Source organism: Clinocottus analis, unplaced genomic scaffold, assembly GCF_023055335.1.
Source record: "Clinocottus analis isolate CAN_PGR_092001 unplaced genomic scaffold, fCliAna1.0.p SCAF_4, whole genome shotgun sequence".
Lineage (NCBI taxonomy): Eukaryota > Metazoa > Chordata > Actinopteri > Perciformes > Cottidae > Clinocottus > Clinocottus analis.
In genome coordinates, this window is record NW_027176153.1 from 21,566,822 (window position 1) to 21,582,870 (window position 16,049).

General features: G+C 41.0%; 2 protein-coding genes across 8 annotated transcripts; one reads left to right on the plus strand and one right to left on the minus strand.

The window, feature by feature from the left end:
- Nucleotides 1-194: 194 nt before the first annotated feature.
- klhl12 (kelch-like family member 12) lies at nucleotides 195-6,725 on the minus strand. 7 transcript variants are annotated; one of them, XR_011079649.1, is made up of 15 exons: nucleotides 6,403-6,723; nucleotides 6,205-6,315; nucleotides 5,444-5,670; nucleotides 5,043-5,196; nucleotides 4,439-4,656; nucleotides 3,518-3,667; nucleotides 3,288-3,402; nucleotides 3,068-3,174; nucleotides 2,776-2,971; nucleotides 2,508-2,666; nucleotides 2,134-2,232; nucleotides 1,857-2,043; nucleotides 1,039-1,275; nucleotides 849-946; nucleotides 224-254 (listed from the first exon to the last, which is right to left on the minus strand). XR_011079649.1 is itself a non-coding variant. In XM_068597954.1 (13 exons), exons 2-13 carry the CDS (start codon nucleotides 6,260-6,262, stop codon nucleotides 1,149-1,151), a joined length of 1,797 nt encoding a protein of 598 aa, XP_068454055.1. In that variant the 5' UTR covers nucleotides 6,263-6,315; nucleotides 6,403-6,723; the 3' UTR covers nucleotides 281-1,148. The 7 variants fall into 7 exon arrangements, 3 of the variants coding, with proteins under 3 accessions (XP_068454055.1, XP_068454056.1, XP_068454057.1); XR_011079645.1 differs by having other exon boundaries at nucleotides 195-254; nucleotides 619-1,275; XR_011079647.1 differs by lacking the exon at nucleotides 224-254 and having other exon boundaries at nucleotides 281-946.
- A 49-nt stretch (nucleotides 6,726-6,774) lies between these two features.
- Nucleotides 6,775-15,300, plus strand: ptpn1 (protein tyrosine phosphatase non-receptor type 1). Its single transcript, XM_068597957.1, has 9 exons — nucleotides 6,775-7,296; nucleotides 8,276-8,366; nucleotides 9,478-9,578; nucleotides 10,822-10,920; nucleotides 11,044-11,181; nucleotides 11,314-11,523; nucleotides 11,663-11,824; nucleotides 11,939-12,099; nucleotides 13,196-15,300. Exons 1-9 carry the CDS (start codon nucleotides 7,240-7,242, stop codon nucleotides 13,530-13,532), a joined length of 1,356 nt encoding a protein of 451 aa, XP_068454058.1. The 5' UTR covers nucleotides 6,775-7,239; the 3' UTR covers nucleotides 13,533-15,300.
- Nucleotides 15,301-16,049: the final 749 nt, after the last annotated feature.

Sequence of the window (16,049 nt, forward strand, 5' to 3'; positions counted from 1 at the left end):
TTACTATCTCATAATTTCGACTTTATCTCATAATTTTAAATCGGGATTCAAGTATCGTGATAAAATCGAATTGTGGGACCTCTGGTGATTCCCATACCGAGTAATTAGGTGGCAGTTTTCACGGTTTCTTGAAATGGAAAAGTCTACCTTGTTAAGTTTGTTGAATCTGCTGCTCGTCTCGTGGCGACGGCGATGCCGCTGACTCAGCTGACGACGTGTGAAGCGAACATCCAGCGTTTTGTCTCTCTGCATCACTTATCAGGCGTTTACAGACCGAGAGGATGAAACGAGTCAGTTCTTAGTGTGTTTATTCACTTCCCAGGCAACAATGATGTGAGGACTGTGTGTCCTACTTGTACATTTCCAGATGTATAAGTGGAGGAAGAAAATGATTGAATGAAAATCACATGCACCTCATACTTATTACATTGTGATTTTTTTTAGGGACAAAATAATCAGTCAACTGGTACAATTCAGTCATTTTCTAAAACAATATTGATCTCTAAATATATATATTTTGAGAACAACAATACGTATTAAACCTTCTGTATGAAAGTAATTTGAATCTAAAAGCACTGTTTACAGAAGGAATTACAAAAAAAGGGTTGAACTACTGACCCATTAAAGACCTCGCAGATGCCAAAACGAGTACACTCGATAAGAAGCCAATGCACTGGAACTGTCATCAAAGTCAAATGGGAGGCAACACGGATGTCCACTGTTTGATGTAGGCCAAAGTCATAAGGCATATAGCAGCAACCGGAGTCAACATCAACTCCATCTTTTTCTCTTTCATGATGAGTAGAAATATATTGCACTTTGAAGACAAACTGAAAAAATAATCTCACAGGTAACGACAGCAACAAGTATCACCGAAGAGTCATGCAAGTGGTGATGGGCTCGTCGGAGGTGAACTCTATCCCGCGACCTCTGTGGCACAGTCCGACTGTCGAAAAAAAGGGGGTCGTTCGTCCATTAGATAAGGCGGCCGAAACAGCTGCACCGATTCTTTTTTGTTGAGAGTAACCGTTTGCATACTGGCGAACAAACATCTCGATTTGTTTGGCTCTGTTTTAGTGGTATTTTAGCAAAGTCTTAGCTGCCCTGTCCTCCCGTCTGCTTGTCCCTCTTGTGGTTCTTGGCGGGGATCACTTTTCTCGGAGAACGCAGACGCCGGCGTCGCATCGCTGCGTCGCCATCGAAGTGACGACCTCCCAGGAGTCGATGACCGGGTCGTAACATTCGATGCTGCTGAGGAGAGAGTTCCCATCATATCTGGAGACAAAGAGAGAGACAAGGGATGAAGTGAGAGTTTGTACCGCGATATTCAGCATTGCAGAATGACTCAATTAGAATTATCTAGAAAAGAGAAATCCGTCTCTAAAGAGCTTTCAATGCAAGCGATATGGGACAAAATCCTGAATCCAAAAGTGGATCTAAAGCTGATGTGAGTTACAAGTCAAGTGAGGATCTTTCAAATTGTTTCGTTCGATTGTTTTGTCAAGCAAAAATTCCCTTGCTGTGTTCCCCCTGGACCGTGGTGTAAAGATCCTCCTGCCAGTTGATTTGCCGTAGCAAAAACAACGTCAATAAAGCTGCACTTGTTATGGCTTCACATTAGCTTTGGTCGAACTCAGGATATATTTTGGCACGTGGATTTCATTCCTGATTCGCTACAGTGCAGTCACGTCGCTCCGAGGGTATCGTTTGTTCAGAGCCAGTATGGAGAGGAGGAATGATTGCCAAGAAGTCTCTCAACATCCCTGAGATGTATATCTTATATCTCATATGCTGAGATTAACTTGAAAACTTTTAAACCCCTCCCCCGTCACAGGAAGAAGGACATTCTTTCTTACCCGGCGATGGCGTAGAGGCGTCCTCTGAGGACGGTCGCGCCGACGTAACATCGAGGCGTCGTCATACTGGCTACGGTGGTCCAATAGTCTGTTCTGATGTTGTAGACCTCGACGGAGTCGAGGTGTGAAACACCATCAAAGCCTCCCACGACGTAGATGTGGTCGTTGAGTAAAGCCACACCAGCGCCTGAAAGCAGGAGGAAGGTCTCAGATTTTTTTAAAAAGCAACACACACAGTGAGATGGGATATTTGGCTGCATTCTGTTTTCTTACCTACCTGACCGCTTGGTGGCCATAGGTGTAACACTTGTCCAGTGGCCCGTGTGCGGGTCATACCGCTCCACTGAATTCAGGATATTTAGTCCATCATATCCACCTGTGAGGAAAAACAAGGAAGTGAAATCGACACGTCTATTGACTCAATTTGTGAAGCAAAAAGGGCGAAACATTCTCACGACTTCTCATTAGTTTGTATTTTCTGCTTTTCTTTATCCAATGCAATGGCTTATGGAGTATTGGTAAGACCATGTTGAGCATATTATAGACAAAATGAATGCTAGGTTAGTTTAGAAAATGTATTGATTGATAACAATAATAATCATAAATATGAGCAAATATGTGTCAAAGTTAGAAAAGATTATCTGTACATACCTAGACAGTATATAAGTCCACTCGCCACCACTAGACCTGCTCCTTCTCTAGCTGTCTGCATATCTCCCAGCATGCTCCACTGGTCAATGTTTGGGTCGTATCGCTCCATGCTGGTGTGACGCCGGCTGCCATCGAAGCCACCGGCAACATAGATCATGTCTGACAACAAGATCCAAGCAATAAATTATGCACCTTTTTGAGACATTAGAAATCATTCACGGGCAGGAAACATCGTTGAAGGCGCGAGTCGTACAGACAACACGCTCACCTCCGAGCGTCGTGGCTCCAGCGAGGCCACGCCGCACGTTCATGGTGGCGACGGTGTACCAAACCCCGTCCTCGTCCGCCGTGTAGTCCAGGCACTCCACGGAGCTGAGCCTCGACCGACCGTCGTAGCCTCCGATCACGTACACTCGGTCGTGGAGCGACACCGTGGCGACGTAACGCCTTTTCCGCGCAATGTTCTACGGAAGAGACACCCGTCTGTATTAAGCCAAACCCGCTGGGATGAAACAACAAAACAACATCGCAACTCTCTCTTTGGAAGATTCAATACTTACAGGAAGGGAGCTCCATTCCTGTGTTTTCGGATCATATTTCTCAACTATGTCTATCGGCGATTGCTGGCTGCCAAATCCGCCGATAACCAACAGGACTTCTTTGGCACCTGAAAGAACCCATACATCACTTTTACCATCAGTGTCAGTTACAGAGCAGTTATACTGTATAGGAGACAAGCTTATAGCCAAATTGATATGAGAAAAAAAAAAGGATTCCCACCTAATCGAGTTTGTGTGCGTGGGCCCTGCATCTCACTCCTCAGCTCCGGTCTTAAGTGGAATTTCTTGGCTTCATCAACAAGGTCTCGACATGGCAGGCTACACCGAATGAGGGGCTACAACAAGTCAAAACTTGCATAATTATGGTGGTAGCTGTGATAAACACGTCAACACATGATCCAAGCTCGGCGTGCGATTACACAACAACCCGACGCGTGTCGCCTGGCTCACCTCGGCATCAATGACATCTGTGATGTAGCGGGGGGTCAGGAGCGGCATTCGGACAAACTCCAGCAAGTCTGACAGGGAGAGCTCTCTCTCTTTTCGGTTGTGCTTGACCCAGTTTAGCACGGCCTCGAAGACGGGCTCCTCCGAGTCCACCTACAAACAGACAGCACATAAAGTACAGTCGGAGGAGTTACAGCTACGTTTAAGTCTGTAAATCCACACCTCGCTGACAACTCTCACGGATGTTGCGCAATATTTATTTGTGATGCAACCACTTTTATCATTAATTGATCAGCAATTGCAATTATTTGTGTAATTGCAAAGGCACGACGTGCAACGCCGCCGTGCGCTGAAGGTGAAACGAGCCATGAATTCCTCACACGAGAAAGACGACACAAAGTTTTACAGAGGGCAAATTGTGCATGACAGCGATTTACATGTTTGGTCTAGTTTTATTCTAAAAACAATGAAAATGTCTTTTAGATGAGACGTGATGAGCTATAAATCATTTGTATGATAATAACTATGTCTTCACACAGCAAGGGCTGTGGTTGGAAACAGGAATTTCCTGAGCACAAGGGCAAACTTAAATCAGGTTTTCTTCACTGCAATTTGTTTGTCAGCTCAATCCGTTAAAGTGAATGGAATTAACGAGGAGGGGACTGAGATTACAGCAGGTTGGTGCTTGCTTTTCTCTTTTCGCACTGTTTGAAAGACAATACGAAAGCTGTGAAAGTCAGTTAACACAAAATTATTTTAGTCAAGTTGCTTTTCAGGCATGTTAACACCATTTCTAAGCTTTACAGTTAACGCATTTGTCATTATGGAGTCAGGCATTTCAAATAACATGTAGTTATCTATCGTACTCATTGACGGTACACAGACTGTACAGGTTTCAAACTTCACAAGATCCAGTTTTCATACCTGGATTTCATCACATTTTATGAGCTTTTCAACTTCTGTCTGGCTGAGCAGCATGAACTCCTCGTGCTGAACCACCTCGGAGAAATGCTTCTGGGAAAAGAGCTCGGCTGCTTGCATCAGGTCGAGGCAGTTGTGAGTTTCGGCAAAGTCTCGAATACCCAGGCAGTTGGTGGGATCAAGCTGGCTCTCCAAAAAGTCACAACATGCTCTTTTCACCCCTGAGGAAAACAAAGACACATTTGTATATGTATACACGCACGCACGCGCACACACACACACACTTCAAATTCAGCCAAATCTTGATAGACAAGACTCTGATGTCATTCAACAACTCTTAATTTGAAAATGACGACGCCATTTAATTTGAAAAGTGGGTTTCTGCAGGATTAATCTATCTAGTTTGTGATTTTTTAAGACCTTTTTTAAATAACACATGGATGCAATGTATTACCTGATTTATGATACTATCCCTCAAAGTGGTGAAAATCATTTATTACATATACTTTTTAATACTTATAAAATAGATAGAAATATCTACCAATTTTTAATAATTCATTAATTTAAGTTTTTGATAAAAGCTTATATTTGGAACTTCTCAACCTACCTTTGAGCTGCAGTAGGCACGCTGCAGGCAGCAGTTCTTGTACGTTCTCCACTGTGACTAGCACCGTCTCTGTGTACACGAAGTCCAACAAGATCTCCATAGTCGTGGCAGTGAGCCCCTGAATGTCCACAAAAGATTTCCCCTTCTCTGCAAGCTGCAGAGCCACAAAAACAGAGACAGGTACGATGAGAAGAAAGATCTCATTCAGGGATGAGTCATCTGCATTGGGTATTATCTAGAATTCTCTCGTTAACTGTGTAGTTTAAGTAAAGAGAAAACACTGCGAAAAAGATATTATACTACATATAAATGTGATCCATTCTTATGTAACATTCCCTGGAGAGGTAAATAATAGTAACAACTCAACATATTTCTCGGCACTCAAACTGTTTTAGTATTACCTCACTGGTGAACATGGCACAGAAGTAGTCACTGCAGGCGGCCAAGACGATCCGGTGAGCGGGAAAATCTGTGTTCTCCACCCTCAGAGTAATATCACAGAGTGTGTTGCTCTTGCGAAGTGAGTTCATGGCATTGAGGATGGATTTGGCATGGGAGTTGGTCATGATGTCTTTGGGAGCCATGTTGCCCTGAGAATCTCTCAAGGATCTCAAACTACTCCAAGAATCTAAAATAGATAGATTAGCTTTGTTGAGGATGATGTTCACAAGACATTTTTGTTATTCATCATAGTAACACTTCCTTTTATCGTTTGAACATGCAGCACTTACAGTATTTGTCATCCTTTAGTGAGTGTTTGCATAGGTGTTCATTAAATAGGTGTCTATCGGGTGTGGGATTCAAGCTTGTGTTGCATGCGGACAGAAACAAGTTAGAAAGCCCGAGAAACAAAGATGCAAAGTATATTTAAGTACTGAACTTCAATACTGTTTTAAACTGTTTATGAGTATTTCCAATTTGTGAGATTTCCAATTGATTTTAGAGGATAACATTATACTTGATCACAATTGATGGCAGACGAATTTCATATGGAAAACTAATTTTAAAAAACAATTTCATTAACATGTTTTTCAATTTAGATGTACATAAATACATGTTTTTATGCTAAAAATTGACTGTTTACTTCACTTACATTTTTGAATGCAGGACTTTAACTTTGAATTGAGTGATTCGGCATTGTGGTATTGCTAATGCAACTTACCGTTAAAAGATTTGAATACTTTTTCCACCACTGGGAGGCAATAACTATAGCTACACATTAGCAAGCAGCAGCCAGCGACAGCTGAGGGCTAACGCCAACGCTTGACAACAACTAGGAAAACACAGGCATGTAAAATGAGCCGATGACAACAGACAAAGGGACACACACAGAAGAACTTGTCAAGAACGTGTATAATACCTGTCGCAGCAGTAAAGCTGATTCAAAACGCCTAGCTAAGTTGCGTTGCTAGCTAACGTTAGTAGCAACAAAGTCCCGTGTCCCAGTTGCTGTCAGTCACACTGTCTGGAGAAAAGCCACTGAACTACAGCTAATCCATGATGACCTTTGATAGGTCACGCCACGCGCCGCCTGCTCGAAGACATTTATGTCTAAAATGCCCCCAAAATAATATCACATTATCCCCAGGCACGAGTTTTAACCAGCTAGAACATTTCGTTGACTAAACTGCAGCAGGTCACAGCAGCAGAGACTCCACAGATTGGACGTAAACAGACTATTACGTGAGTGTGCGTGCGCGCTCCCGGAGCCGAACGCGTCACGTAACGTTCCCCTGCGTAAGATGCCTTCCGCTCGTCATCGCGCTGGTTCTGCCCGTTAACGCTGCCGTGGGACTTGGTAAAGTGACTATTTCCTACAAATAAAGTTACATAATTATGGGTTCATGCGGACATTCAAATCCAGAGCTACACCCGGAAAACCCGGTACGGGTTATAACCTTTTAAACACAAACAGGCACGCGCGCGCACACACACACACTGCTCTCGGCCCCGGCGGCTCCACTGTGGAGGAGGAGCCAGCGGCGTGTTTCCGCTAACACCAGGCCGACAGAGGTAGCTCGGTAATCTACGCCGTCGTACTGAGAATTACAGGATATTGACGGAACAATCGGCAGCTACTGCGGGACTGTGTTCGGGTACAATTTGTTCGATCGGCGGGGAGCTGCGGTTGTCCGTTGCTGAGGAGGAAGAAGAAGAAGAAGCAGAAGAAGAAGGAGTGGCAGCTGGACTGTCAGCAATGGAAGCCGAGTTTCGGGAAATCGATGAAAACGGGAGTTGGAACGCCATCTACCAGGTAGGTAGGACGTCTCCGGCGAGATCAAGGTGGAAATGGTCTGCGTGGAGAAGCGGCCGCTGTTAGGCCGGATAAAAGCCCCGGTGCACACAAGTTTGCAGCGGGCGTAGCTCCCGTTTTAATGTTTGTTTTAAAACCTCTAGTTTTTAGTTCGTGTTCCGCCTGCACAGATCAATCCGATGATTGATGTGTCTGCCTGGGTAACACCGGCGAACAGCACCCCCCCACCGCGTCAACCTCCATCACCAAACTGTTATATTATTGTACATTTATATACATTGTACATCGAGTCCGTGTTGGGGGAAAAAAAAAGTATCCAGATATTTTACTTGAGTAAAAGCAGCAATTCCACAGTTATACAGTATTATGTTGTAAGTAAAAGTCCTACATTCAAAAAGCGTACACAAGTAAAATTACGAAAGTAGTATCATTACAAGATACTTCATCATGTAGAATAACATATAACCGGATTATGATTATTGATGCATTAATGTGTAAGCATCAACACTTGCAGCTCGTAAATGTGGAGCCAATTTCAACTACTGTTGAATACTCAATACTGTACCAAAGTACTAAAGTACATACTTAAGTACATCTTTTTTTATTCTTTATGTTTTTTTCACAGTTTCTTGCACACAATATCCAATCATTATGACTCAGTGTGGAGCAGGTGTTTTTATGATATTTTCACAGTTGATTCAGTCGTGTGGGTGCACTAAAATGTTCAACACATCACCCTGCACACACACCCACACACATGAGTATGACCCTTTTAAGGGAGTTGAACGTTTTTTTGTTGTTTTGTTTTTAGAATTCATAGAATTGTTTTCAATAAAGGAAGGAACAACCCGTCTGAAGATCCTTTACAGTATTCAGCTTTAAAGCATCCATCAGCCACAGAGACACAGCCTGCACTGTGTTACATCAGACCTTTTGATGCAAATGTTAATGTTGTTCTTTTTTGTTTATTTTGCCACAGGAGATTCGCCAGCAGTCATGTGAACTCCCATGCAAAGTTGCCAAATTGCCTGAAAACAAGAATCGGAATCGTTACAGAGATGTTAGCCCATGTAAGTAGCTCTAAATTTAAATGGAGGACGGCTTTGTAATCTGCTATTTCATGTCCAAACATCAGCCAGAGGTGACTTATTGTTCGAAGTTCCAGCAGTCGAGTCTTCCCCAGTTGAATGTTATACAAACGGCTTACTGCTGTTTGACCTCAGTCATTTGAAATAACACAATGTCAGTATTACACAATAGGCAGAGGGTTGCGTCACTGGATCGACATCATAAAGGATGTAACTAACAGTTCATAACTTTTGACCTCTTTACTGTGAATTTACTAAGGTTAATAATCATATTTACCTAAATCTAATTTGTATCGTCTGTTTGTTTTTTTACACAATCGTTCATGACATTTAACAACATCAGTGTAATTGTGCTGTGTTGTTTCAACTCAATATTTGCTCCCATATTCCCAACACAACTAGACACTGACAAATAATAAAAGAAGTTGTAATAAAAACTGGAGACAAAAGAAACCGTAGGAAATTAATCGCACTAATTTGTCCCTATAATCTTTGACCAACAATACAGTCGCACAAGTTTATAACAAGTTTGATCCATCGATGCATATCTCAGTAGATTTCATTCACATTTTAAGCATGATTTGAAATAAATAGTACTTGTTGTCTTCTCTCTAATCATACATTGTATTCTTTCCAGCTCTTTGTAAACATAAGAAGCACATAATTTAGTACATTTTAATTGTTATTATACACAGACACACTGCTTTTTACTATTCCTTGCTCAGCGTGATCCAGTGTTTTAAAATTAATTATTATTCACCAAAATGTTTTTTTCTATAATATCACAATGCAACAGCTGAACTGTGTTGTTTCCTGTTCTTCACGCTAAATAATAAATGCAAATACTTACTCTCAATGTGCAATCGAGTGTGTAAAAATGTGAAAATGTGTAGCCTGAAACTTGTTCACGCTGTTGACGTCATCCACCTCGGTATTAAACAGCCGACACCTGCGTTTTGTTCTAAGACAGATGTGTCGGGACGTTTATTCCCAGCAGCTGAGTCGGTTGGATGTGTCGTCCCTCGAGGGTTGTGCGACATGTTACAAACATCCAGGCTTATTTAAATATTTCTTCTTTTCATCCTCTCCTAAGTTGACCACAGCAGAATATGTCTGCAGCTGGGAACGAACGACTACATTAATGCCAGCCTAATAACCGTAGAAGAGGCACAGAGGAAATATATCCTCACTCAGGTAAGCAGGATTCAGGACACTCCGCCCTCATTCAGAAATCATACCTGTTATTACGTGATGTTGGACGATATTTAATTATACTTGTGAACAACCATGATGTCAGTATTGGGTCATGCAGAAGGAAGTGGGCGGTAGTAGTGCCCGTGCTTTGAAGCATACAAGGGAAGACTTTATTATGAAGTCAGAGAGAAAGGGAGGGATTTAGCCTGCCTTCATTGATGCATACGTGTTGGACAAATTAATAGGAACACCTGTCAGTATGACGCGCACAAACTACAACCTTAAAAAATGTTCATAAAGTTGACATCACTTTACCAGTTTCAACAAAACCGGAACATCAGAACGTTCATGAAGGTGAGAAGTCTTGCAGCTGTACTTGTACTTAATAAACTGGCAACTGATTGAAAACATTTAACAAATGTTTGACAACATAGGATAATTATGAATGCGTTTGTCAGGGACCAAATCCTCCTGTGGGAACGCACAAGTGGAGGCTGGAAGATAAAACATGACAGTATAGTAAGAAACAAATGTAATAAAGTTAGTAAATAATACAATGTTTACAGGAGGAATTACAATTTCTGACATAGTTTTATATTGATATAAAGATTACAAAAAAAACAAGTAATGTAAATAAACAGTAGAACGGTTATAAAACAAAATACAAAATGAATAAGAAGAAGAATATTAAATGTACAAATAAAAGAAAAATGTCCATAAAAGTAATTAAATCTACTTAAAAGTAATGGATATGAAGGAGATGAATTAAAGTGATCTATTATACAATTTAAATAAACAGCCGATGTTATATATATATATATATATATATATATATATATATAAATATATATATAAATATATATATATATATATATATAAATATATATATAAATATATATATATATATAAATATATAAATATATATATATATATATATATATATATAGAAATATATATATAAATATATATATATATATATATATATATATATATATATATAAATATAAATATATATATATATATATATATATATATATATATATATATATATATATATATATATATATATATATATATATATATATATATATATATTATGAATAATCATAAATTTGATAATAGTCCGCTCAGCAATCTCAAATGCTTTGCTGAGGTCTTTAAATAGATGCACTGGTTTGTTTTTAGTTTTACTGAGAATCAAAGCCGCTCTTCAGACACAACATTCGTCCGTTGTTTTTTTTAGGGACCTCTTCCAAACACATGCGGCAACTTCTGGGAGATGGTGTGGGAGCAGAGGACCTACGGCGTCGTGATGCTGAACCGAGTCATCGAGAAAGGATCCGTAAGCGGCGGCTTCTTCCCTTACATCCTCACTCCATCGTTTGCCCCATAACCGCGTTGCTTTTTTCTCTTTCCGGCAATGCGTAATGTGAACTCTTTTTTTTTTTTTCTTCTCTCGTTTTAGGTCAAATGTGCTCAATATTGGCCGATCAGAGAGGAGGGAGATGTTGTCTTTGAAGATGCCAATTTCAAGCTCTCCCTCGTTTCAGAAGAGGTCAAGTCTTACTACACAGTCCGTGAGCTGGAGCTGATCAATCTTTCGGTAATTTTTTACTTCTTTTCACAGTTATTTTTCAGTGTGTGTGTAAGAGTACACATGGTTTGACCCTTTTTATACTCCGTGCCTCCATCTTGATCTCTCCTATCTTTGAATTGTCTTACCATCCTGTTACAGACTGATGAAACTCGTGAGGTTTTACATTTTCACTACACCACCTGGCCTGACTTTGGGGTACCAGAGTCTCCGGCCTCCTTCCTCAACTTCCTGTTCAAGGTGCAGAAGTCGGGCTGTCTGAATTCGGACCAGGGACCGGTGGTGGTGCACTGCAGCGCCGGCATCGGACGCTCTGGGACCTTTTGTCTCGTGGACACGTGTCTGTTATTGGTCTGTACGAGAGCTCCGCTACTGAGAAATAATGATGTCATATCTCTCTGTCTGCAACACTAAATCCCTTGGTTATTATCTGTTATTCAAATAGTCCCGAGACGCCTGTGCACTCAGTGTTTTTTGCCGTCTTGTGTAGATGTCGAGCCGTAAGGACCCGTCTTCGGTGCGTATTCGCGACGTGCTGCTGGAGATGCGACGCTATCGCATGGGCTTGATTCAGACAGCGGATCAACTTCGGTTCTCCTACCTCGCCGTCATCGAAGGTGCCAAGTATATCAAGGGAGAAACGTCTCTGCAGGCAAGGCCTCCATCTATTCTGCTGCTTATCTTCTTTTCAATTTGAAGACAGTCATTAATTAAGTTTTATCTTATTTCTTGTGCAAATAAAAAGACTTTGTTTCCCCCCCTTAAGGAGTCCTTGAAAGAGCTGTCAAACGAAGAAGATGATCCTCCAGAGTTCACCCCTCCGCCTCCTCTTCCTCCTCCCAGAGATCCTCACAATGGGAACGTTGAGCCGTCCTTCTTTCCCAAAAACGATGAGATCATCCAACAGATAGAGATCCGCACTATGGGGTAACTATCCAAATAATGTTATTGAAAGATTTTGTCTCTCATCATTTAAAGACAGGACAGGATTAGGTTGCAACGGCTATTTATAAGACCATCATGCCGGCACAGTGGCAAGCATGGTGAAACGCGCCTAAACGGAGCGCAGGAGGCATCTGAGGCAGCGAGTATGACTTTGAGTTTCTCGTCGCTGATAAGCAGACGGCACCAGGTGGTACCGCGCGGGGCCAAACTCTAATTTCATCACAGCTTTTAGGTGTTTGCAGAGATGCTGGAATGGTTTCTATTTGGATTCAGCCACTACAGGCCAGGTTAAAACGTGTTTAATTGTCTATTCTGACGACAAAGCTGTGGAAACACCTTTTGTTCTCAACCAGTCGCACCATTTAAACATTAATGTCTGAACTCTTGAAGAGTTTTAGTTACGTGTACAGCAGTTGCTAGGAAACATCTGTATTGCCGTCCAATCAAGATGTAAACAGTTGTAATGTAAATATACTGGAATGTAAATTATTATAATCCCTGTTTACATCCTCTTTAAGCAGCATTTTATCACGGGTTGAATGTGTCGGCTATATTTTCATATTACCTTTAAGAATATTGAGTGTTTGATCGTTGGGAAAATTGTTTAGATAGATGGATAGATATATACTTTATTAATCCAAAGGGGAAATTTGTTGTCAGAGTAGCGTCTCACACTTTACAGACACCAAATGGAATAAACTAAATAAACTAAACACACAAAATGAAATATAAGAACAAGGATGAAAGATGTATACAACATAAAATGTATTCCATATAAAATGTATATACACAATAGAATACAAATCACTGTGCAGTGTGTATAAAGGAAATTCAATTAAATGTAAACCGAGTGTGCAAAATATGTCAAATGTATACACACAATAGAATATTTCGTTAAATTTTAATAGAGTTTACTAACAACTAATCTACCAGTTTGTACGTTTCAACCCATTTCAATTTAGTAATCACGTTATAACTCGGCTATGTTGAACTCTGAAGAAAATACTTCATCTCCCAACTCTTATACGTCCACTTACTTGTGGAGATTAAAGCTTTGGCTGCGCTCTCGTCTGCTCAGGTCCTCACAAGAGCCGGAGCTGCGAAAGAGGACCATGGCTCCGCCCGCGCCTCCTTTTCCCGATGGCGGCGATAAGCTGCACGGCCACGTCGGAACTGCAGATCACGACTCCAAAGCGCCGACGAAACCCCAGCAGCAGCAGCAGCAGCAGCAGCAGCAGCAGCAGCAGCAGCAGCAGCAGCAGCAGACGGAGGAGCGGGAGTTGCCCGAGGCGGTGGATCCGCCGAAGGAAAGCTCTCCTGCGCCGGGGAGCTGGTCCCCTCTCCTCACCAACGTGTGCCTGTGCACGGCACTGGCCCTCAGCGCTTACGTCTGTTATCGAGCCTGTTTCCACTGATGTCTGTCCCTCCTCCTCCTCCTCTTCCTCCTCCTTTCTTCGTTGCTCTCTGTCTCTCCGCTGATGTTGCAAAGTGGACTAGGCTGGCCAGTCAGCCTGCTTTTTTTGACTTTGGGTTTACTCGACGAGTGATTGGATTATTTGGACATCGGCAGATTCAGGTTCACTCGTTTATTTTACAAATGCAGTGCGAAAGGGTCGGCTTGTTGGGAACAGCAGGCCGCCGATCCTCATCACCCACCCAAACGTTGTTTCAATACGTCATCGTGAACGCTCAGGGCCTTTTTTAGTTCTTTCAGGTGTCACATCCCAAATAGACTTAAACACACACTCAACGGGCAATACGTGTCCGTTCAGGGGGGAAAAAAGGGGTTTGAATGGTCTTGTCGGCCCATTTTCACTCGTGTCTCCTCTCTTATTTACCAAATGACACTTGTATGCGTTCTTCCATTTTAAGCAGTGCTACGGTGTCCGTTAGGATTTCACATTCATTTTCCACTCTCTTTTTTTCTTCTTTTGTGTTCACAAATGATCAGAAATAATAACAGATTGTGACTAGAAACCTTTTTTTTTTTTAAAGTTTGTTTGTTGCGGTTCATTATTAAACCCGACAGTTAAGGTGAAGGATGTGAAAGTAAGAGGGGGAAGCAACCCTGTGCTACGAGATAAGAGACGCATGCTGGGCTGGGCATTGGATTATCTGTCCTCACTGGTGTCTGCAGGACATGCTGATTGACTACACAGAGTATGTGTGTGTGTTTGTTTATAGACATGTGCGCGAGTGGTCGTTGGTGGAGCTTTCTACTGACGCTGGAGTCAAATCCACTCGGTTGAGAAATATTAATATAACAATGTTCAGTATGTCAGATGTAGACTGAGTCGCCTCCCGCTGTGTTTTCTTTCTCCCTGTTTTTAAAAAAAAAATAACATAATGGTGCAGGCACAGGGTGGCTTGTCTCTTTCTCCATTTGCTTAGCATTCCCAAAACTGACAGTGATGATGAGGTAACAACACCTGGCTTTTGCCAGTCCGTGTTTTGTTTTCAGTTTTCAGTCACAGTGGTTTTAAATTGTGTGTTCATGCCAGGAGAATGTGGAACACAAACCTGAAGGACACCGTTGTGTCTTTACACACAAGAAAATGCCAGCTTATTGAGGACACACAGAGGAGCTAACACCCAACTCTTTTTTTTTTTTCGCCAGCAATAACAAATACTCACTAACGTGTCGCCCTCCGCTCGGTCGAACTCTCGAGAGTTTGAACGGGGAAACCAGGGTCTTATGAACAAACCAAAAAACAAACAAACACCAGCACAGGGATGAAAACAATACACTGTAGCAATGAAGCGTTGGATCATGGCGCGGCCCTGAGCTGGCAATATTGTTTTGTATGATTCAATTTTAGTTTTTTTTTAAGTTTTTTTTTTTTTTTTAAAGCATGCTGCATTTGTGAATCGACAGGTCTGTCCTAAAAAGAGATTAGCTAAACTGCTAGCATTCAGTTTACCTTTGTGACTCGACAAAGTTCAGTTGACTGTCGGTCCGACAGCTGTACTTTTCTTTAGAATGTATAAACGTCCTCAACAAGGACACAACCTTATTAGATATAAATATATATATAAATATATTTTTCAAATCAGGTTTCAATGTTTTGAGTTTGGTTTTTTTTGTTCTGCTTTAGCAAGGGATTCAATCTCAGCGCCCGTGCAGCCATCGCACCAGGTTTTCCTGTTTTTCTACTTATGCTGAGCTCAAAAACATGTATTTTTTTATTTACATTTGTTGTTTTACTTTTTAAATAAAAGAACTAAAAACTAACTGTTGATTCGTGCAGGTTTTTCCAACACATTTGCATCTATAGCTGCGGTCATGACTATGCTAATACAATGTTACACACGACCGCGTGTGATGGTTTATAACTGGTGTGTAAAACATTAGTACATTATTTATTAATAATAATTAGAGCCAACATTGTATTCAACTTAAAAATTCTTTACAAGGGTGGCAAAATATTTCTGAGGATGTCAGGAAATCTTCCAGTCAACCGTTTTGACTCTTTATGATGCACTTTACATTTAATTTATTATATTGAAGATATTTAACAATATAAGGAAAGTGATGGAAAGTAGTGTGTGTGTGTGTGTGTGTGTGTGTGTGTGTGTGTGTGTGTATTGTATAGTATATATTTGTATATTATATATCATTAATGTAGAATATGTATTATATTATAATATTGTATATTACATTATATATAGCTAAAAAGCTACGATATATTAGCTACAATATATATTGTGTGTGTGTATATATACAGTATATAAATAGTAGCTTTTTAGGTATATCTTGTAGGAAGAACACAGCTACAATATTAAAGTCCTCAATCAAATGATATTATACACTGTATATAAATTCTATAACTTGATCTTTAAGGTTTTGAATGCAGGATATTTACTTGTCGCAGTATTTTTACACTGTGCTATTGCAACTTTTATGTAAAAGATCTGAGTACTTGTTCCAGTTT

Bases quoted from the DNA above. Each gene is read 5' to 3' on its own strand.
- klhl12 (XM_068597954.1), bottom strand. From the start codon at position 6,262: ATGTGTAGCTATAGTTATTGCCTCCCAGTGGTGGAAAAAGTATTCAAA. The intron at 5,197-5,443 runs GTAATACTAAAA...GTGGCTCTGCAG, and splicing joins GTGCCATGTTCACCAGTGAG to CTTGCAGAGAAGGGGAAATC. The intron at 3,175-3,287 runs GTGGGAATCCTT...GGGTTCTTTCAG, and splicing joins ACGCACACAAACTCGATTAG to GTGCCAAAGAAGTCCTGTTG.
- ptpn1 (XM_068597957.1), top strand. From the start codon at position 7,240: ATGGAAGCCGAGTTTCGGGAAATCGATGAAAACGGGAGTTGGAACGCC. The intron at 11,825-11,938 runs GCAAGGCCTCCA...CCCCCCCTTAAG, and splicing joins AGGGAGAAACGTCTCTGCAG to GAGTCCTTGAAAGAGCTGTC. The intron at 12,100-13,195 runs GTAACTATCCAA...TCGTCTGCTCAG, and splicing joins ATAGAGATCCGCACTATGGG to GTCCTCACAAGAGCCGGAGC.